This window comes from Haplochromis burtoni, unplaced genomic scaffold (genome assembly GCF_018398535.1).
Source record: "Haplochromis burtoni strain Fernald_Lab_line unplaced genomic scaffold, NCSU_Asbu1 Contig_38, whole genome shotgun sequence".
Taxonomy (NCBI): domain Eukaryota; kingdom Metazoa; phylum Chordata; class Actinopteri; order Cichliformes; family Cichlidae; genus Haplochromis; species Haplochromis burtoni.
Window position 1 is genome coordinate 268,167 of NW_024582399.1, and position 22,338 is coordinate 290,504.

The 22,338-nt window shown below is 40.9% G+C and overlaps 1 protein-coding gene across 2 annotated transcripts in view; it reads left to right on the forward strand.

Moving 5' to 3' along the window:
* kcnab1a (potassium voltage-gated channel subfamily A regulatory beta subunit 1a) overlaps positions 1-22,338 on the forward strand; it is a 131,597-nt gene that overhangs the window by 38,450 nt on the left and 70,809 nt on the right. Inside the window, exon 1 of one of the 2 annotated variants that reach the window (XM_005920111.3) lies at positions 12,503-13,366. The exons of the other annotated variant lie outside the window; for it this stretch is intronic. Coding sequence (XP_005920173.1) covers positions 13,158-13,366 — 209 coding nt within the window. The 5' untranslated portion in view covers positions 12,503-13,157. Of the gene's footprint in view, positions 1-12,502; positions 13,367-22,338 lie in introns of those variants that run through there. 2 annotated transcript variants of the gene reach the window in all.

Genomic DNA, 22,338 nt, shown 5'->3' on the forward strand with positions numbered 1-22,338 from the left:
CCCCTTTTCCACTATATAGTATCAATAGACTACAAAAATACCTCCTTGCAATTACATTATATGTCATGTGTAATTTTTTTTTTTTTTTTTTTTTATATATACATATATGTTTCTGTCTATCCATACATACGTATATACACATACGCACATATACACATTTTCACCTCAAGGATACACAACCTACAAAAATATATATATACCCATACCAACATACCCGTGCACCCGCACACACATGAAAATATTAGACAAGAACACCCTATCAAATCTCTACCTTTCCCTGTACCCTGTAAAAACCATATCCTTAAACCGCTTTTTAAACTGCGCCATGCTTGGACATTGCTTCATATCTTTACTTAGTCTGTTCCACAGCTTCACTCCACACACAGAGATGCAAAAACTTTTTAATGTTGTACGGATACGAGGATGTTTTAAATTTAATTCCCCCCTCAAATTGTATCCCCGTTCCCTTTTAGAAAACATTTTTAGAATATTGTCAGGAAGCAGGTTATTTATTGCTTTATATATAATTTGTGCAGTGAGAAAATGAACCAGATCTGTGAATTTTAGAATTTTTGATTTTAAGAATAGTGGATTTGTATGATCTCTGTAACCAGTTTTATGGATTATCCTTATTTGAATTGCTCAGATTGAATCTGAATTGTAACTTGAATAAATGCTTTTGAAAACTGAATTTGAATTAGTCTAATTTGAAATTGAATTTATGGTTTGAAAATGATCATCACTAAATTGAAATTGAATTTTATATTTTGAAAATGAATTGATTTGCTTTGAAACTGCATTTTATCCTTTAAAAATTCAGCTCTCGAATAATTTCAGTTTCACTTCTCACCATTCAGTTTCAGTTCTACAATTCAATTTCAGTTCCAAAATTCAGTTTTTTGGAACTTACATCCGGTTCAAGCGCAGATTAATAGAACTACGTTTTACTAGCGGACCGAAAGTGTTACTGACGGGAATCTACAGCATCTTGAGCTGAATTAAGACTTCAGAAGTCATTCGTCATGTCGAATGACCAGCGGATAAACTCTCAGGTTGGTAATAAATGTATTACATGTATAAGAACAAGCGTCATGTTAACAAATGATAGCCGTAAGGTAGAGCTTGCTATAATGATAACGATATGTATCGCGATATAACTTTTTCTTGATAGAAAAATTAAACTATCGCGATAGACCTCGCCGCTCTTGTCCTCTTAAAAAAAAAAAAAAAAAGAAAACAGCCAATCCAAATTAAGTAGCGCAGAGCCGAACCAATCACAGCCGCAGCGTCACGTCACGTGACTTGTTACGTACAGCACAAGTGCCAAGCCGCACATGTGTATTTGTTTGGGAAGCAGCCAGCCACCGTACCGCCCGGGTAATGGAGGAAATGAGTGGCCGACTAGAAAAATCAACCGAAGGTTACCGAAGAGAAAACAGATGATGGTTCCAATGCCGGAGAGATTGTCGAACGGAAGAGCCATAGAAGTTCCGTAGTGTGAAGGTATTTCGGCTATTTCAAGTCTGACAAAAAACAGAGTAGCGTGCACTGTAAATTGTGCCGAAAGCAAGTCTGGAAATACAATAAACTGGTGCATGCGCTACGTCCACACGTACCCGGGTATTTTTGAAAACGCAGATTTTTCTATGCGTTTGCACCTTTCGTCCACACGTAAACGGCGTTTTTGGTCACTGAAAACGAAGATTTTTGAAAACTCCGTTTTTGCATTTACGTGTGGACTAGAAAAACGGAGAAAACGCAGCGTCAAAGGTGTGCGCATTTTTTGACGTCACACTGTGCGCCACGTTATTGTTTCGGTGAAATGAATTTCTACAATACTGTTAATTCTACTCTCTGCAGTGTTTAAATGCTTACATATACACACAGTTACTGTCCCTCCACACATACGACTCGGTTCTGCTTCTATGCCCCAGCTTTGTTTACTTTTTCCCACCGAGGCTTCTAGACTTCTGATTGGCCAACATTTCTGCACGGTTAGGAATCTAGCGCCACCTGCTGCTTTGGCATGTTCATAGCAGCGTTTTCCTTCATTTCTGCCTTTATGTGTGGACGGGATTATTTTTTAAAACGAAAACGGAAAATCTCCGTTTTCAAAAATACCCGTGTACGTGTGGACGTAGCCTCAGTCTCTGACTGGAAGCGCTAATTCGTCATTCGGCTTTTGTCAGACTAAAGTAACTGTTAAAACTGTTTGAAAAGCTAGCTATACAACAAGGAGAGATTGAGAATTTCCTTTTAGTTCTCAGTTTATTTGATATTGACAAAAGTTAGTCAGTTTTGTCTGTTCTTCTGTAAAACAAACTAAGATTTATTTTTAGAATTAATATTTTGTTTCTAAGTGGAATTGACAATTTAGTCTGTTTCGTTTGTTCTATTTTGAAACTTAAACGCTTTAGCGGCTGCCTTTTGTGTAGTTTGCAATATTTGCCTTTATTTATCTGAAAAAGTCTCATGTTCCTTAAGTACATCTACCCTGTTGAACTTATTATGGGAAATAAATATTTAAATAAAAACAAGCTGCTGATTATTTCACATTTTACTTGTGAGCAACGGCACATTTAAATCTTACAAATATAGTTATTTGGCTTATATCGTGATAGATATCGTTATCGCCTGAAATGAAAAAAACATATCGTGATATGAAAAAATCTTATATCGCCCAGCTCATCCAGTAATGCTGCACTAATGAATTAGACTAACTATTCACTTTAGCTAAAGTTATTAAGTTAGCTAAAGAGTTGGGATGCTGTGTAAGACATAAATAAAGCTAAAAACAAAGGTTTGGACACCGTTTTGCATGTTTCCCTACTGTAGGGGTCTCTGCAAGCATACAGAGGGGGTACTCTGAGAGGGTCCAAGATGACAACTTTGGAATTCTACTAGAAACAGTCGATCATATTTGTTGTCAAAGCTGAATTCAGGGCAAACTACGCTAAATTAGCGTTTTTAGCTAGCAGCTACAATAAGCATAAAAGTTACCTGTACGGCTATCATTTGTTAACATGACGCTTGTTCTTATACATGTAATACATTTATTACCAACCTGAGAGTTTATCCGCTGGTCATTCGACATGACGAATGACTTCTGAAGTCTTAATTCAGCTCAAGACGCTGTAGATTCCCGTCAGTAACACTTTCGGTCCGCTAGTAAAACGTAGTTCTATTAATCTGCGCTTGAACCGGATGTAAGTTCCAAAAAACTGAATTTTGGAACTGAAATTGAATTGTAGAACTGAAACTGAATGGTGAGAAGTGAAACTGAAATTATTCGAGAGCTGAATTTTTAAAGGATAAAATGCAGTTTCAAAGCAAATCAATTCATTTTCAAAATATAAAATTCAATTTCAATTTAGTGATGATCATTTTCAAACCATAAATTCAATTTCAAATTAGACTAATTCAAATTCAGTTTTCAAAAGCATTTATTCAAGTTACAATTCAGATTCAATCTGAGCAATTCAAATTCAAATTGAACTTATTCAAATTCAGTTTCTGATGGCACAGATTTCTGCCCATACAAAACATCTTCTGTTCACTTTGTTGCTTTTATTACCTTTTAAAAGCATTTTTGTCCTACTGAAGTCTCAGCTCTTGGCTACCAATGAAAATCAGGTTGTTTTCACAGATGCCATCGAATAATAGTTGATGGGATACAACCAGAGACCAGGCTGAATGGAGATAAGCTAAAACCTTTTTAGAGGTAAACTTATGGGGGCCAAATTAACAGAGCAACTTAAATCTGTCTTGTTGAAAGTGTAGCTGTTGTGCTCAGTGATGTTAGCCATGCATGGTGCTGCCATGCATCGGTATGTAAGTATGCAGGGAGGCCAGAAATTAGTCTTAGAGTTCAGTTGATCGGTTTCCTTTACACCAATTTATTTGTGATTGGGATTAGCTGTCAATACATAATCTACAGTAATTTGAAGATAACAATATTTTTGATTTGACGGGCATGCTGTTGCTTCACAAGTTAGACAATCAGCTCTTTAACAAATCGCAGTGCACTCACACTAATTACAGTAATTTTACTCTTGAGCTGGGCCTGCTGAAATGTTTAATTACAAAAAAATCCATTAATTATAGCATGAAGAGTAATTATGTCTGAAGATGCATAGCGCTGGATACTGAGTCCCCATGTTACAACATGTTCACCATTTTCAGCCCGTCTTTTACGAGAACATTTTTTCCATTTATAATCAAAACATATGAACTGACTGTCACTAATACAGAGAAGCTGGTGTGATGCATATAAGATCAGGAGAGTTTGACCCAGCTTGTTTTTACCCGCTATCTGACGTCTAAATAACTAGTTGTAATCGAATGCTCCCCCAAGAACAATGAGTCACTGAATGGATACTCTCAGGATTATGACCCAGTAATGACCTGTCTGTGTTGGTGTCTGGGTTTTTAAACCAGCGGATGAGCCAGAGATTACAGAAAAAGGAGAAATGAATGCTTTTAAGTGTTTTATTAATATACTAACGTGTGTTTATTGTATTTTTTCAGTACATATTGGATTCCTAAGAGAACCAAATACACACAAGAAATACAAGCAATACTCATATATACTGCTGCCTGAGTTTACTGCTGTAATAAGTTTTTGATATAATATGGAAAGAGTGTAATTGTTTCTGCCTAAATACGAGGGTTCTGCTCTCCCAATACAAATTTTTCAAAGGTATTGTTCTATTTTTTTCTTTTAAATTTAGCGTTAAATAGTAGAGCTTGCCACACTACTTAACTGGCACTTTGTCACATACAGTAGCCTCCTGTTGTAGAGTAGATGTGGTTTTATTTTCAGCAGTAATCTTTATACTGTGAGTGGAGGTGGCAGCTGCAAAGGGTCTGGCTTCTTTTCACTGTGACACACCTCAGTGCTCGGCCACCGGAGAGTGGAACCTCTGCCTTTTATGCAATGCTGAGTGGGGATGTTCGGCTCATTTGTTACGGCAGAGGGGCAAACTAGGCCCGTCTGTCCACCTTTGCATTTGTAAAATACATTTTACCAGTTTTGCTTTTGTGATGTAGATTCTAACGATACAGAAAATGTAAGTAGCTTGCAGAGAAGGGCTCTGAATGTGAGCGAAGAAAGCAGCTGTTGCGATTGGGATGGCTTTCATATCTTGATGCTTCATCTCTCGTAACATAACACGCACAAAAAGAAGGAGAAGTTTCATTTTATGATATTTGTGGTGGGCCGTACTGTAAAAAGGTTGAAATGCTTTAAGATCTGTTCACAAAAACTGAACCCTTCAGGTAGTTAAATGCAATTATGCAGCTCAGAAGCTGCTCATTTGAATCACATTACACCCCATCTCAAACTCGGTGTGTGTCCCCACAATACATATGGGTGTACCAGTGTGAGGAGAGGGAGGAAGGGAGGACTAATATTTTATTTAAGACCCAGCTCATATGTGTAGTATGATCCATGATGACGCGTGGATGATCTTAAGGTCGAGAGTCATCACTTTAATACTCTTATAGCCATAGCATCCTTCACTCACGATCTACTCTGCGGCAGTAAACATCGTGCTTTAATGTCACAGACGATACAGGAATAAATCGATCTCTTTCCGATTACTAGTCCGGGACTGGTCATGCATGCTGACTGATAAAAAGCGCACCACGAACACATTTCATTGCAACTTACCGGCAGTTGTCTAGACGGTTAACAGACAGCAACAGATTCAAAGTTTCATTTCAAGTAATGGTGCATTACACAGACCTAAGCAATACAAGTAAAGTGTAATAGCTCATCACTTCAAAAATTACCATTTGCATACGCTATTATATATTATTCACCCTGTGTAAATAGCTTACCTTCACTTTTGTGGTTCGATCGGGTTCGATGGAAGCCGAAAAAAAGACCCAGAATTTTCTTGCAGTCCCGCTCAGTCAAAAAGCGCGGTCTGGCGCAACTAGGAACATAAGACTCACGGTTTGGGGGTATATTTTACTGCATTTTTAAATGTAATGTTGTTACCCTTAAGAAAAGGGTATAATAAACCCATTACTTTATAATTCCTTGGCTGAGTGCAATAATAGAAATAATTTTAGATAGATTATATATACCTCTCTCCAAAATAGCTTTTATCAGTGCAGCTCGTCAGATTGGCAGGAAACGAGTAGCTTTTATTGTCGTAAGGACAAATGTCCCTGATGCTGTTGACTTACATCATCGCTCTCAGAGCAAAACGGCAAACAAAGTTGTAATTATGCAGTATGTACAACACAAACAGAGAACGATGTGCTGTAGTTCATTAATTTTAACAGCTCTCTAACATTTTTTACTTGTTTCTGAGAAAGAAATTGATTTTGTCATACTAAGATTTTATACACAACATATTTAATGCACAACAAAGAATGAAATAAGCAAATCAAACATTTTCTGCTGACGCTGTGAGAAATTAAAAGCCAAGTCTGATTTTTTGGAAGTATAATTTGTTCGTAATCTACTATTAGAAATTATATGTGAGCGACTTTTAACCAAAAGTAGCTCAGGTGGCAGAGCAGGTCAGCCACTAATCAGAAGGTCGGTGGTTCGACCCCAGGCTGCATCCTGGCTGCATGCCAAATATCCTTGGGCAAGATACTAACCCCATGTTTGCCTACTGGTGGTGGTCAGAGGGCCCGGTGGCGCCTGTGTCCGGCAGCCTCGCCTCTGTCAGTGCGCCCCAGGGCAGCTGTGGCTACAATGTAGCTTGCTATCGCCAGTGTGTGAATGTGTGTGTGAATGGGTGGATGACTGAATGTAGTGTAAAGCGCTTTGGGGTCCTATGGACTAGAAAAGCGCTATACAAATGCAGGCCATTTACCATTTACCAAAAATCACATGAATAGATGCTCTAGGTAGAAAATACATCACGCAGAATTGTTGGCTGTGACAGCGGTGTGTAATACTGCGCTTCAAAATAACCCAAACACATGCTGCATTATTAATGAATAATCAATTTTTCCACATCACCGCATAATTTTGCACACAAGACACATCGGTAAAAACAACTTGGACATTTCTTAATTTGCCCGGTGGGCCGATGGTGATTTTTCGCTTTTATGGGCGGATGATTTTTATTTTTTGTGATGGTATAAATAATGAAAGGTGGTGAATTGGCCAGATGCTGGTGGTGGCTATGGCAGAGCTTCCACAGAGGCCAGCAGATGGATGAGGGAAGGGGAGGCAGGGGGAGGAGAGACGTGAGACAGCTGTAAAAGCTGCTGGTCATGATATCGGTTTGGTTATCTGGTGAGAACAGAAGATGAACCAGGAGATGTCCTTACTGAATCATCAGAGCTGAACAGGTGATGGAGAAACAGGTTTACCTTTTAGGTGACATGAATGAGTTGAAGGGAAGTTATAACTGTTTCTGAGAGACAAATAACACCAGGATCCTTTTCTAAGTAGCTGACAGCTGGTAACTGTGCAGGGGCGGGTCTAGCAAAGTTTTGCCAGGGGGCCAGGTAGGGCATTAACAGGGAAAGGGGGGCACAAAGAAATACTTTTCTTTCTTATTCTCATTTAAAATGTCTAGCTTTTATTAAATAATTATCTGAATCTTACAACCAAAGTTTTTATCTGATGTAAAATGTATAGAAATCATACATATACCAACAAGACTGTACATCACTGTCACAACAGCGTTTTCATAGGCTTTATGGCTTAATACCTGGGGGGCCGGTCTCTAGTCAAAATGCCCGGGCCGATTTTTTGTCCCAGTCCAGCCCTGCTGAGAGTCCTTAGCTGTATACATTTTCATTTACATTTGATAAATTCTAAAAATGTATCATTTTTTGAAAAGTAGAATTGACTTGTGCGGGTTAAAACGAGTCAGTGAATATAAAATTCCTCTAAACTGACCAATAAATTTGAATTGATAGAAGTTGATTTGTGGTTTGGATTACTAACATCAGCCATTACTAACACATCAGTCGTTGCCGAGCAAAACACTGAAATCCATCTTTAGCAAAGACAAAAAGTGTAGCAGTTTCTAAACCTTCAACTAACTCGGGTGTATAATTTCTAAAGATTTGCGCTATTTTGAGAAATGACAAATTTCCAGAGTACAGACATTATAGCAGGGATGCTGTTCTCCACAGATACAACATCACAAAACTGAGAGATTGCCAGTGATTCCCACTTCTAATCTACATAAACACTCATTCGTAGCTTGAGGTATCTCATGAGGATTTCACTATGTAGTGTGTGGGCTTTTGCTGACAAAGCTTATGACCCAGCATAAATACAACTGCGTGACCTCCCAACCACCTACCACACACACACACACACACACACACACACACACACACACACACACACACACACACACACACACACAGGTGTGAAAGTAGGACACCGTCTTGCGCTCAGAGTTATGGATGTGTCATCACTTGCTGCTTATGGTGCAGCTGCAGGGAAAACAAAAACAAAGCAGAGACAATAAACAGAGAAAAAAGGCTCAAAATGTGCAAACTAATTAATGGATCATAGAAACAGGGCCACATTTTAAGCTCACAAGATATTTTAGTCCACAGCCCTGATATTGTAATCTGGCAGTTCTTAAGTTAGTTGGACGGCCCTAAATATTTCACATAGATCAGTAATGTATGTGCCTTCATGGGACACAGCTGCAAAAACTCCTGTGGGCTGACCCTTAGAGCATTTTAAGTTTACCTTGACCCAAAGAGAGAGCCAGAAGTGATACGTCGTTTAACTAAATGGCCTGGTAAATGGCCTGTATTTATATAGCGCTTTACTAGTCCCTAAGGACCCCAAAGCGCTTTACATATCCAGTCATCCACCCATTCACGCACACATTCACACACTGGTGATGGCAAGCTACATTGTAGCCACAGCCACCCTGGGGCGCACTGACAGAGGCGAGGCTGCCGGACACTGGCGCCACCGGGCCCTCTGACCACCACCAGTAGGCAACGGGTGAAGTGTCTTGCCCAAGGACACAACAACCAAGACTGTCCAAGCCGGGGCTCAAACCGGCAACCTTCCGATTACAACTACCCCTGAAGTTTTAAAATACCCGTCATTACTCACCATTAAATCAAACCCAGAGTGTTGTAATTGTAATTGATGTTCAAATCCTGACAGTGTTGTTTGCGTGGATGTGTGGATGCGAAACTTAATGTATTTTCTGATTTTTCTGCCAAGTGAACTGCCAATTTGTTTGAGCTGGGTGTTTTATGACACAACAGGATTCAGGTTTCAGTATAAAATGTATGTACTTAGATGGTGGGAAAGTTAAATCATCTGACAGAAGCTTCGGTGAAACAATGGGACAGTTTTTGAACCAACATGTCTACCTGACTTAATGCAACAGATGTTGAAACCTCACTGTTTTTGTTTTGTTTTGTTTTTCTTGTTCTTTTTTGTTTGTTTGCTTCTTGCTTTTGGTTGTTGTATTTTTGTATTTGTTCTTATAAAATGCAAAATCTAATAAATACTTGAAATTTGAAATGTATGTACTTATGCACTGTATGTATTTGTAAAAAACATACAGTTTTCTCACTGTATACTGTGTGATTCAAAGTTCAGTCAGTCCAGCTTTGTAGCACACTTTAAATAATCTTCCTTTCCACTCAGCACTGTTCTCCTCATTAGATGAGCTCCTGCTCCATGTGTGCAGTGGGTTGGGGATCTGTGGCTCTCTTGAGGAGCAAGGCGGTATTGATCCAGAATGAGCTGCTTTTCAATAAAGTGGAAGATTGATCCAAAGCTCCGTATATCTTCTCAGTCAAGGGAGAGAAATGAGAGTGGTGAGATGATGAGAAGTTTTTTTTTCTTGAGTTAGTAATCAGAAATCCTGACATTTACAAAAAAAACCCAACACAATATTTTATATATATTTGTATATATATATATATGTTATTTTTTCATTAACTTCTGCCAAAAGGTGTTTCCCTGGTTTCCTTAAACCACTTTACCTGAAACGGCTGTATTTTAAGCCCCATTTAGACGGGTCTAGTTTATCAGGAAGAGTTGCAGTGATGATGTTATATTTGTCTTGTGTATAGACTCCATAGATCCATTAGTTTTTGATTCTATGAGCTATTTTTCCTTTGGATGATACCTGTCAGAAATATGCTAAAAGATGTTGCTGATCACACTGCAACAGCAGCAATACGCATCAAATTGTGTGGAAGCTCTGAGTGCTTGGTTAAATATGTTGTCTGGACTAAAGCAGGTCTGTCTTGAAGTTGACCCAATGCAACCATCTAACCAGCAGTTAAAACACTTGGACTTTTCAACTGCATCTTTCTGCATGTGGATGGTTACTATACAATTTATGTGTGTTAAAATGCCCTTTTCATTTCAGAACTAACTCTTAGTTAGCTCTTGGAAACATTGTTCAGAGATTTTGGTGTGACATGATACCATCACACAGCTGCTGAAGATTTGTTTGGCTACACATGGATGATGTGAAACTCCTGATCCACCACATCCCAAAGGTGCGCTGTTGGCTGCTCTGGTGATTGTGAAGGCCATTTGAGTACAGTGAACCATAGCCTCAGTTTCCTTTCTTATCTTATCTGACAGGAGTGGCACCCGATGTGGTCCTGTAGCTCATCAGCTTCAAGGTTCAGCTTTTTGTACATTCATAGATGCTATCTGCAAACCTTGGATGCAACAGGTGGTTATTCGAGTTAGTGTTGCCTTCCTGTCAGCTTGAAGCAGCCTGCCAATTCTCCTCTGATCTCTGATATCAAGAAGGCATTTTCTCCCAGAGATCTGCTGCTCTCTGGATAGTTTCTCTTTTTTAGGCTATTATCTATAAACCCCATAAATGGTTATGTGAGAAAATCCCAGCAGATCAGCAGTTTCTGAAGTACTCAGACCAACAGCTGTCCCACGTTCAAAGCCACTGAAATCACCTTTCTTCCTCATTCTGATGCCCAGTTTGAAATTCAGCAGCTCGTCTCGACCATGTTTCTGTGATTAAATGGATTGAGTTGCTGCCATTTGATTGGCTGATTAGATATTTGGGCTAACAACCAGTTGAATCTATTTAATGAAGTGGCCTGTGAGTGCTGTTACTTCAGGAAGAAATATGAATAATTTGCTTGGACAAACAAACCAAATAAGCTAACAATGAATGAAAAACACTATTTAATTTTTGTTGATCATGTTAAGTTAGTGCAAACTTGCATAAATACTGCAGTGCTGATATTTACACACACACACACACACACACACACACACACACACACACACACACACACACACACACACACACACACACAAAAGACAGTCTGGAGCAGAATGCTCCATTTACCTCTGTTTGATACCCCTCATCGAATTACTGACAAGCACACAACAATAACACCTTACAACACACACACACACACAGTCACACACACACAATTGGATGTGCTGCGATCAAACACACAAAGATTTATAAATTCTGTCTCTTCTCAGCTTTGTTTAGCCTCAGCCTGCTCCTTTGCGGTCATTTTCTTTCTCCTGATCCCAGTTTCTCCACACCTCCCTCATTTCATTCATCCATCCTCTTCTCATTCTCTTTGATTTGTAGCTGCCTTTTCGGTTCGATGGATCATGTGCTAGGGGATTTCGGAAAACTGTTACTTTATGTCAGCAAATACTGTATAATCCTGACTTGCACATTTTTTATGTATGCTGCAACATCCATTTAATTTTCTAGTTACAAGCTTTATAAGCCAAAATTTCTCATTCATTCTGGTTTCAGGATGTGGCTTGGTGATAGGATATCTCACCCTTTTACCCAGTGTTGGGTACAACTAGTGCTAGTTGTACCCAACACTGAAAGCCTTTGAGACAAATAAGTAAAAAAAACAAACGGATGTAGTAAAAGACAAAAAAGAGAGGAAAAGAAAAAAAATGAAATGGCTCAGAGAGGATCATGGCTAGAGTGTTAGAGAGGGAATAATAGCTTTGCTGCACTGACATTAAAGGTGCAGGAAGGAACCTTAGAAGTGTGTGACAGGTGAGCAGCAGTGAGAGACGGTGAGTGAGACAGGTAGAGTGGGAGCTAGAGAGAGAGCGCAACCGAGAGCGAGTGGGAGTGAGTGAGAGAGAGAGGCTGTCTGCTGCACCACATCTCTTTTAGTTCCCCTGAAGGTGCGCTTTTGGTAAATGTGGCTTCCCTGCTGAGAAAAAACAAACAAAAAATAAAAATAAAGAAAAGCCGGAGGAGCTCAAAACGAGCAGAGCGTCCAAAAACTGAGAACAAACATCAGTTAACGAGGGAGTCGGAAGAGTGGGGGAGAAAAGACGGGGGGAAACTGGGGCACGGGCACATTAGTAACACGCATTAACAAAGGACCACCGAGGAGAAGAAGTGAGGAGACGCAGGGAGGTGGGGGGTGCTGATGGCAAAAAAGTGCGATGGGGCACAGTGACAGCACCTGAGAGTGACTCCTCTGCTTTGTTTTGTCTGTCCTTGCTGCCCTGTCTCCTTATCCCTTTCCTGACCCTGTCCCCTCCTCCTCCTCCTCCTCCTCCTCCTCCCTCGCGCTCTCTCGCACATGCTATCGCTCGCTCTCTCTTCCCACAGTCAGACCAGGGAGAGCGCAGCGCCTGGGTCGCATCTCCATCTCTCTTGTTTCTCTTTCGCTCCTCTGCCATCCTGCTGCACCCTCTCCACCTCCACTTATTGTCATTCTGCAGCTGAAACCCTGTTAGGAAAAACAAAAATCCCCCGGCTCTGCATCAGAGGCAAGACACAGGAGAAGGAAAAACCAGCGGGGGAAATAGATTGGGGATCCCTCACAGAACTGAGGAGTCTTTGTTCTTCTCTAGCTTTTGATGACTGACCTGTTCTGCTGACTCTCCTCTGAAAGGAAATACTTAAAATGGGACACTTGATTTGAGCACAGAAGGAAAAAAAAAGAGGAAAAGCTTTTCTTTCTTTCTTTTTTTTTCTTGCCGGTTTATCTTGCTTCACAGAACAAAGTGGTGCACATGGAGAGGCAGCATTTGCGAGAGAGCGACTGAAGACTGAAGTCCATTTACGAGGAAAATAAAAGCAAGAGACGAGGAGAACCCGAACAGAGACTGAGCTGAAGAGTCAAACAGAGGCTCCTTTCCCCTCCTCACTCCTTGTCCCGTCTGTAGTTTTCCTCTTTGCTCCCCCGACTGAAGCCCAGCCATGCAGGTGTCCATCGCCTGTACGGACCACAACCTGAAGAGGGGCAATGGGGACCACAGCAAGCAGAGCGCCACCAGCCCCAATGTGGTCAACCAGGCCAGGGCCAAGTTCCGTACCGTGGCCATCATCGCGCGAAGCTTCGGCTCCTTCACGCCACGCCACATCTCACTCAAGGAGTCGACGGGAAAACACACTGGCATGAAGTACAGGTGTGTTAGAGTATGTGTGAATAATGTGCAGTGCACTAAAGCGAGGGGCACCAATACTTTGTTTTCTTGTGTGTCCATCTCATTTACTGTATCCCAATATTTTTCTGTTATACTTACCTACAAAAATGCCCTCATATTAGTGGAGATGTGTCTATATTCTTTAATCAGTTTCAGTGTTGACGTGACATTTGATCATATGTTTTTAGCAAATGTTTTTTTTCTCCAAAATAGGGACCCAAAGTTTCAGATAAAGACTCTTTAGATGCATCAGCTTTTATTTAAAAAACAACAACAACAAAAATGATTGTTATCTATATCTGTAGTGACTTTCTCTGCCTTTAATCGGAAGCACCTTCTGCCAAACCTGTGTTATATTTGCTCTGAGCTTGCGCTACACTTTTAAAAATTGTGATCTGCAGACTCCAGACTGATCAGTAAGTCGTGCAGAAGCTGCTCAGCCTGATGGGACTCGTAAATATAAACGCCGTCGTCTACGTGCCGGGAGATTACCGACAGCTCCCTCGGGTTCATTGCCTGTTCTGTCCGTCGCTCTGACTGCCTCGCTCCTTACAGTTCATTTACACTTTCTTTATGTCTCACACATCGTCTCGCACACATCTTTAAACCTCTCCGTCTTCCTCTCAAATGCTGAAATTCTCATGTCTCAGAAAGCCATGAATGGAAGCAGTCTTCTTGCTCCTGCCTCTCTCCCACACACCTAAACACTTTTCTGTCTCCTCTTCTCTCGGCCTCTCTGTGGTGTGCAGAGACAGCTCTGCAGTGTGGGCAGAGCGTCTGAGTTGGATTTGACCTCAGCAGTATTGCTGCTCAGCTGACTTGTGTGTTTGACTCTCATCGCCCGGAGCTTCGAATCTTATGTAAAATATGGTGGCATCGCTTCATTTCCGAATCTCTGCGGATGACGGCGAAATCGAGCTGAAAAGCATGTGTCAGAGGGTCTGAAATGACTGCTGGTTTCTGTGCGCGTAGCGATGAGACAGTGATTCACTGCGTTCTATTAAATAAAGCTGTTTTTATAAAAGTCAACACTGTGCCAAAGCAGAAACTCGATCTGGCAGCGATTTTGCTGCAGTTGGTAAGTGTGTGGCAGCTGAAGCCAAATCAAAAATCTGCAAATGTGGCTACTTTTCATGCTCTGATGGTGATGAAAATGGTAATCGATGGAGAAAAACATTTTTCCACTTCCAACTGTGAGCAAACGTGCACGTTTTTTTTTCTTCTTCATTTATTTTTTTTCATTTTTTCGGATGGAAAGTGTGAAGGTATTGAACCATTGTTGACATGAGTGATTTTATTCAACTTCAGCAAACATCAGTTGACAGCTCAGAGTTACAGTTTACTGTGAGGGCGTCTGGATGCCTTGTTGATTAATTGTGACATGGGTGCGTTTGCTTTGCACATTGAAAGGTAACTGAAGTCTTCCTCACTCCTTTTTTATTGGCCAGAGCTGCAGAGAACACACAAACTGATTATCAACAAAACATAGTGGCTGTACTAAATATTCTCTAATGCTTAATGATGTTTGGAATAACGATGTGATGATTTATCCTCTAGTCTATTTATCGTCATTCTTTATCCTGGATATGTTGGCTTGGAAAATTGTAAAACTTTTCAGGCTAAGAGCTTCATTACATACTCACTGGAATATGAACTTGTCTAGACGCCGGGTTATGTAAGTGGGTTGTGATACTGCATGACCAGTAACTAGAGACAGGTGATACGTCACCCTGTGATGAACACCTGTGACGCACCTGAAGTCAAATTTGCAGAGCTACACTTGGCAAGGAAACTGTGTTATTAACATGAAGAGCCAAAGGAGTCTAAAAACATTATCCCACTTAAACTTTACAGTCATAAACCGCCACAGAGATCACGCCAGCGTTGTTTACCATAGTGCCGCGTCAGCGCTTTGATGATGTGAATTTAGACGCTCGCAGTAAGCTTTGGGAGAAGATCAGCGACTCACCTCACAGTGGGGGTCAAACGAGTATTGATTGAGCCGCCTTGAAAACAGACGTGGTTGGCAATAGTACAATAGCGCTGACATTACTGTGATGTCAGTAATTACAAGCACTGCAAATGAATTGCAGTCATTCCGTACTGATCATCAAATGAAGTAAACTAAAAAAGAAAATCCCAACATGTTGAGGTGATGTGGAGAGCTTACTGTTGTGGGTTTACTGTTAACGTTCTTCTGCTGCTGATGTGGGAAGAAAACAAGCAACAAGCAGACAGTTGGCTACAGTGATGCCATGAGAGTAGTGTTGTGTGTGTGCCAGGATGTTACAGCTTTAGTCGTGCTTATGTCAGCACAAATATGCCCACAGTTCAGGCAGAGTATATATAATATATATAACAGCTTAACAGTTTAGTTTTTCCAGTTCAACTTTAAATGGAGCTCTGTACACATCTGCACACACTCCCTTAAACATGGCTCCCTGTACAGGAGAGTGAGCCATATGCCAGCACAGTCATCCTGTCAGTTTGTCTTCAAGCTTTCAGTTGACAGACGGTGGTGAAAACATGATTTGTGACAATAGACGAGGACAGGCTAGAGTTTCTTCTCACTGCTGCACAGAAACAATGAGCGGAAAGATGGAGAGAAAAGAGGAGAGAGATGGAAACGAAAAGAGACGGAGAGACGATACCAGCGCGAGTGCTAATCGTTCCACGCAGCATTGTCTTCTCCTGACAGTAATGCTGATGGACAGTATGGGAGGAGATAGTCCCACACTGTCCATCTCTACCACTCTTTCCCATCTCTCTCTCTGCTTCTTTTCGTTTCATGAAGCGAACCCGGGGTTGCGCACACCATCTGCTCTGGCACTGCAGTGTAGGTGAAAGCATGACAACAGGAGAGGTGTTTCATTCTCTGCGTGCACCTGTGCGTGTGTGTATGTGCTCCTCACAGCACAATAATACACACACACTCTGCTGCCGCTGCAGCACAGGCCTGCAGTGTTTATTCCCTTTAAATACAAAGTTATTTGTTTTGTGCCTCGAACCACAAAGTAAATAATCATAAATGTCTTTGTGAATTGTGGTGAAAAAAAAAAGTCAAAAACGATCAAACTAGCACAATGCGGCTTCTGTTTGTTTTGTACAGCGCACCCACTGGGCATGTCCGCCTTTGTAAAAGATCGACGTAACCACTGTGATGTCAACTGTTTTGAAGCCGCTGCCTTTTGTGCTTATTTTGAAGCTAAATACGATGATATTTGGATGAGAGGCTCGAGCTCGGGAGTGATCCGCTGATGCTAAACCAAGATGTGATGGGAAGGTTGTAATTTACTGTTAGAAGTAATTTACTGCAAAAAGCAAAATGTTTGACTTTTATTACAAGAACCAAGGGAATGAGGGAAGTACACCAATAAATATGTCATTACTAGTCATAGAGATCAAAACTTTTTTTGCCCCTACAAGACTGTGAACAGAATTATTTCTATTCTGTTGGGATTTACTTGCTTTCGTAGCTATCCTCAAGCTGGTATTTGGGGAACTTCAGTTTTTGGCTCATTGTTTTTAAGGTTGAAGTTGAATCTTGGACAGGTGAAAATTTAGAGAGGGTTTGTAGTGATAGCAGTAATTTAATTGTTGTCATATTCAGTTAAGACTTGTACAGAAGTGCATCAATACTTGCCTTATTAATTCATTAGCTGATGGAATATGTTGTCGTCGTGCCGTATGCAAGTCTGACTGAGTAGAAATCATTGGAATCATTTTTGAATGATTTCAGACACGGGAACATGACTGACTTTGGAGACAGAAAAGGAACTCTAAACATGGAGACAAGAGATAAACATAAAGATAAGGCTGACTAAAGGTGGGACACAGGCATGGATGACATTAGATGATTAGATGACAAAATGAAGACGAGAAAACACAATATTACACAAAGCAGAAACACAACTAAAAGAACCAGAACCAGGAATATAAAATAAATATAAAATAAATCAGAATCTAAAGAGTCTAAATACATAAACACAGAGTCACAGACCCAGGACCATGACATACATAAAGTAAATATGAAAAAGTAGGAGAGATTTGTAACTTTTGATTTAAAAGAAATAAATGTGTATGTGGTTGTGAAAAGAAAGGTAGGCTTTTGTTTAAAACATATTGTGAAATGTCAGGTATAGCATTATGTCCACTGGCAGGTGACGTGACTAACACTGGATATCTCTTCTTCGTGGCACCTGTTAGTGGGTGGGTGCAGGTGAACATTTCATCCTCAAAGTTGATGTGTTAAAAGCAGTGAAAATGGGTGAGTGTGAGGATTTGATTGAGTTTGACAAGGACCAAATTATGATGGTTAGACTGGGTCAATCTGCAATGGTCAGTATCAAAAGTGGTCCAAGGAAGAAACAGAGGTGAATCAGCAACAGGGTAATAGGAAGCCAAGGTTCATTGATGCATGTGGTGAGTGAAGGCTGGCCCGTGTGCTCCGATCTAACAGACAAATTACTGTAGCTCGCATGGTTGATGCTGGTTCTCATTCAAAGTTGTCAGAGAGCAGATAAGGAGCTGCATAGCCTCAGACCTGTTGGGGTGCCCGTGCAGTCCAATGCAGAATTACCAACAATGGGCATGTGAGCTTCAGGACTGAGCCACAGAGCAATGGAAGGAGGTGGCTTGGTTTGATCCTGCTTTCTTTTACGTGGATAGCTGGGTGAATGTGCATCACCTACCTGGGGAACACCTGGTACCTGAATGCATAAAAATAGTTCAGGAATGGTTTAAGAGAACGGCTATGAGTTTGAGGCAATTTCCCAGATCTCAATCCAATCAGGCATCTGTGGGATGTGCTGATCCGTGGAGTCCCCACCTCACAACTTACAGGACTTAAAGGATCTGTAGCTAACATCTTGGTACCAGATCACAGCACACCTTCAGGAGTCTAGTGGAGTCCATGCCTTGATGAGTCAAAGTGTAATGCCTAATTAGTGTATGATAAGCAATCATATAAGATGAATTTGATGTTAAAAAAGAGGCAGGTTGATTTGGCTAAAATTAATAATAATTAGCTGTGTATATACTTAAGTTTATTAGTACAGGAAATTCTGTATTACAAGCACAGATCCAGCTTCAGCATCAGTACTAACACAGACCCATTACAGCTTCAGCTCTAGCAGATTAACTTGTATTTGCCAATTGCCATGCAGCTCAGCCAAAGCTTTAATTTCCCATTACTGCATGCTAATGCTGATATTCAATCATCTTAGGATTCTAAATGTTTGTTTATATAAATCTCATTCTGTTTAGTATAGGTCGACTTTGTTCTACACCAACAGATGGAGAAAACTGTTTTAAAGGAGGGGGGTGGCGTTGTTGTGGGAACAGCAGGGGTGTCAGGTGTGACTGTGAGGTAATGGCAAATGGTTTACAGGACACACGGGTCTAATAGGAGGCTCCCTCAGTAGAATTTGGCTTAGGGCTCCAGGGAGATGAGGACCAGCTTTGAGTTTTACTTTTGTCACAGTGCACGGCATCTGTTGGGCACCCTCCTATTCCTTTGTGCAGTCATTTCAGAGACATATGTGACTTTTACTTGTGAAGCTACCGTGGGGCTACGGATTGGCTCAGAGGAGCATAGAGAGGCAAAGTCAACACTATCTGGCAAATAAGCCTCCACTGCAGAAGCTGCTATTAGAAACATTCATGACTTTAACACCCTAAGTTGAATGGTCACATCACGAGCATGGAACATCAGCACCTCTCCCGAAGAGAACTGATATCGTGAAGTAATCTGCCTGTCTTTTGAAAAAGCTTCTGCACTGCTGAGTCTTCTCTGCCCTGCTGTTATTGCAGAAATGCGGAATCTAAACAAGCTACCGCCTTTTGCTCAGAGAAGCTCTTCTGACGAGCGGCAGCGTGGCGGGAGGACAGAGATACTGAACAAACAACAGTGTTAGATTGTTTTCTTTTGGAAATGCCGCACAGATCTAAATTTGTGACGTGATCAAAGCAACATGCTGTTGATAAAGGCTGAGTTCCAAGGTTTTCCTCCTTCTGACAGAGAGCCTGGAAGTCTTGGATTCACTTTGAATCTCTATGACTTATCTGTCCTTAGGCCTCACTTTTTGAAGAGTATTCTGTATTCTCCTAAAAGAACACGTGTAACAGAGGTGGGATCATGAAAAGCGAGGTAGTATTTACCTGAAGTGACTCTAGCTCTATGTGGTCTTTCAACAGCAGCTGTCCCTGCGTTCTCAGGTCACTGAGTACACACAGGGAACAGGATGCCACTTTACACTGTGTTTTACCAAGCGTGCTACCACCTCAATGCACCAATCGCTCTCAGGATGTCGAAGGAGTTGCCCAAGCTTCATGTTAACACTGTGTCTCACCTCGTGCTGAACCAATGTCCACCCTGTGCTTTGACAGATGTATTTGAGGACACACACACACACACACATACAGTCATGTGAAAAAGAGTTATCTCAGGACTCTTTGCAGTCCTGTGAAAACTGAGTACATCTTTACAACCTCCACAGCAACTGCTAATATTTTATTAGCAGTGCTAATAAAATGCACTTGATTAACTGATCATCATCAAGTGTGAGCACCTCTATAAAAGCAGAAGTTATGGCAGTTTGCTGGTCTAGAGCATTTCGGTGTGTGTTAACAGAGCTACGATCTTCCCAGGAGTGGACGGCCCAGCAAATTCACTCCAAGGTCAGAGGAACTACAAATACTCTGTACACTGAAAAATCTACTTCCCTCCAAAATCGAATAGGGTTGCACAACTTCTAGAACGAAGTCCTTCGGACGGATGAGACCAGGCTGGAGATCTTTAGCAGTAATGCACAGCACATGTCTGAGGATTGTTTTGCAACTACTACTGTATACAAATGTATTCTAGAGTCAAATGTGAGTGAGGCCCAGAATGCTTCATGCAACAAGCACAGCAGCAAATCTAAAACAGAAAAACTAATCGCAGCATTGCAACGGCCTAAAGTTCAAAGTTCAGACCTCAGCCTGACTGAAATGCTGTGCATACATGAATATCTCAGTGAACCTCAACTCTGTAAAGAAGAGTGGGACAAAATCCCTCCATAACAATGTGAGTATGATTAAGTCACACAGAAAACAATTACTTCACCTTATTACTGCTTATATTTGGTTCTTAGAGTTACTGAATCACGAGGTGTGCTTAATTTTTCACATGACTGTATGACAGTCACAATACCAAATTGTCCTAGCTCACTGTTCATTGTATTTTTTATTTTGCTATGAATGTGTGGGTTTGAATGTCTAATGTGTACATCATACAAGGAGTTTAATGGGTTATAGCCAATGCCAGGGATGAGTAACTGACACGCAGCAAACCAGTGGAGTGGAAACAGGAAATTCAGATAAACTGGCAAATATTCGTAACAAGAAAAATCACACGCTCACAGAAAGCTGCTTATTTATCAGTGTTTCTGCTTAATAGTATGAAGAAAAGGGTTCGACATTCACATTTATGTTGGTAGAAAGAAGAAGAGACTGTTCGTCTAAAAAACTGCCACTGGTTTAAATGTGATTGGGCCATATGTGGCACAAGAAAAATAATTTGAAAAACTTGGCAGGAAAAAAAGCTAATTCCCGATGACCTTTCAACATGTGTTGCAATGAAAAAGACATGAAGGCTTTGTGAAAACTGGGCAAGCTTTTGCATGAGCTAATTCACACACTGCTAATTTGGCAGAAGAGGGTTGGTGTCAGCTCAGTTACTGTACATTGCCTGCTGAGAGCTTGCACAGTGTTGTGAAAGGCCGGATTAGCAACTTCTGTAAAAGGAAAAAAAGAGTGCCCATGTGTTGTGGCGTTCTACGGAGGAGCTGTGAAACGAGAAAGATGATAATGAATAAAGGAAGGAATTCTTTGCCTGCTGGTCCCGCTCCAAAACCACCAAACAACAAACACTCAACAGCCCTAACCAATGCATTATCTATGCTTGTTGCTATGGTAATCGTGTCCTCGACTCTATAGTGCCATCATTCAATTTGGAACACTTTAAAAGACATCCACACACACACACTCACTCCTGTTTAACATCATTTTAGAGGACATCGCCATGACTAACGCTCATTTCCTGAGACTCACTCTAACCTGAAACACAGTCACAGCTGACTTTAACCAACACAGCCCGTAAACTGTCCGAACAGACTAGTTACTTGTCTCCAGAAGATCACCAAAAAACCCGCAGATACACAACGAGTACTTCAAGCTGAGGGTAAAAGTCAACTGAAGCCTGCTGAGGACTAACAGACATAACTGGGTGGAAACATGGAGGGGGATATGATGTGATGCGATAAAAGCAGAATAAACAGCGAGTTTTCCATTCAAATATTGTGCAAAGTTTGAGCAAATTCCCCAAAACTGCCAAAACAATGCAGTTTAATGTCTGTTCTCATTTACAACCATTATGCAAATATCAGTAATAGCTGACTGAGATAAACAGCTGGTGGCACTAAATCTCCAGTCGGGTGCTATTAAGCAAAGGAAGAAGGATACAGCTTGAAAACTTGACATAGTTAAGGAAGCACAGTCAGACCTCCAATTATGGAGACGTGGGCTGCGTTTTGTGGTTGCTGTTTTTGTTGCTGCTCTTTGCGTTGTCCATATCAGTCAGTGTTATGCACATGCTGACAGCGCTCCTTAAAAGTATGTGGCTGGAAGCGCGCTCGGTGTCGTAATTACTTAAAAAGTTGCTGATGTAAGAGTAGGTGGTGAAGATGTTGTACTAATTGGTACTGATTTCAGCATAACTGGTGATCTAAGAGAAAACTGAGGTTCATAATTTATTATTTTTTTTGTTACATGTCTCCTAAAAAAGCTAAACAAGCCTCACAACTACTGTACTTTCATATTCCCCTAGATCACTGCTAAATGGCATAATTTAAATAATAAAATAAATCTCTTCTAAGGAGCCTTCATGGGGGTTTGACGGGTGGGTCTTTTCAAAG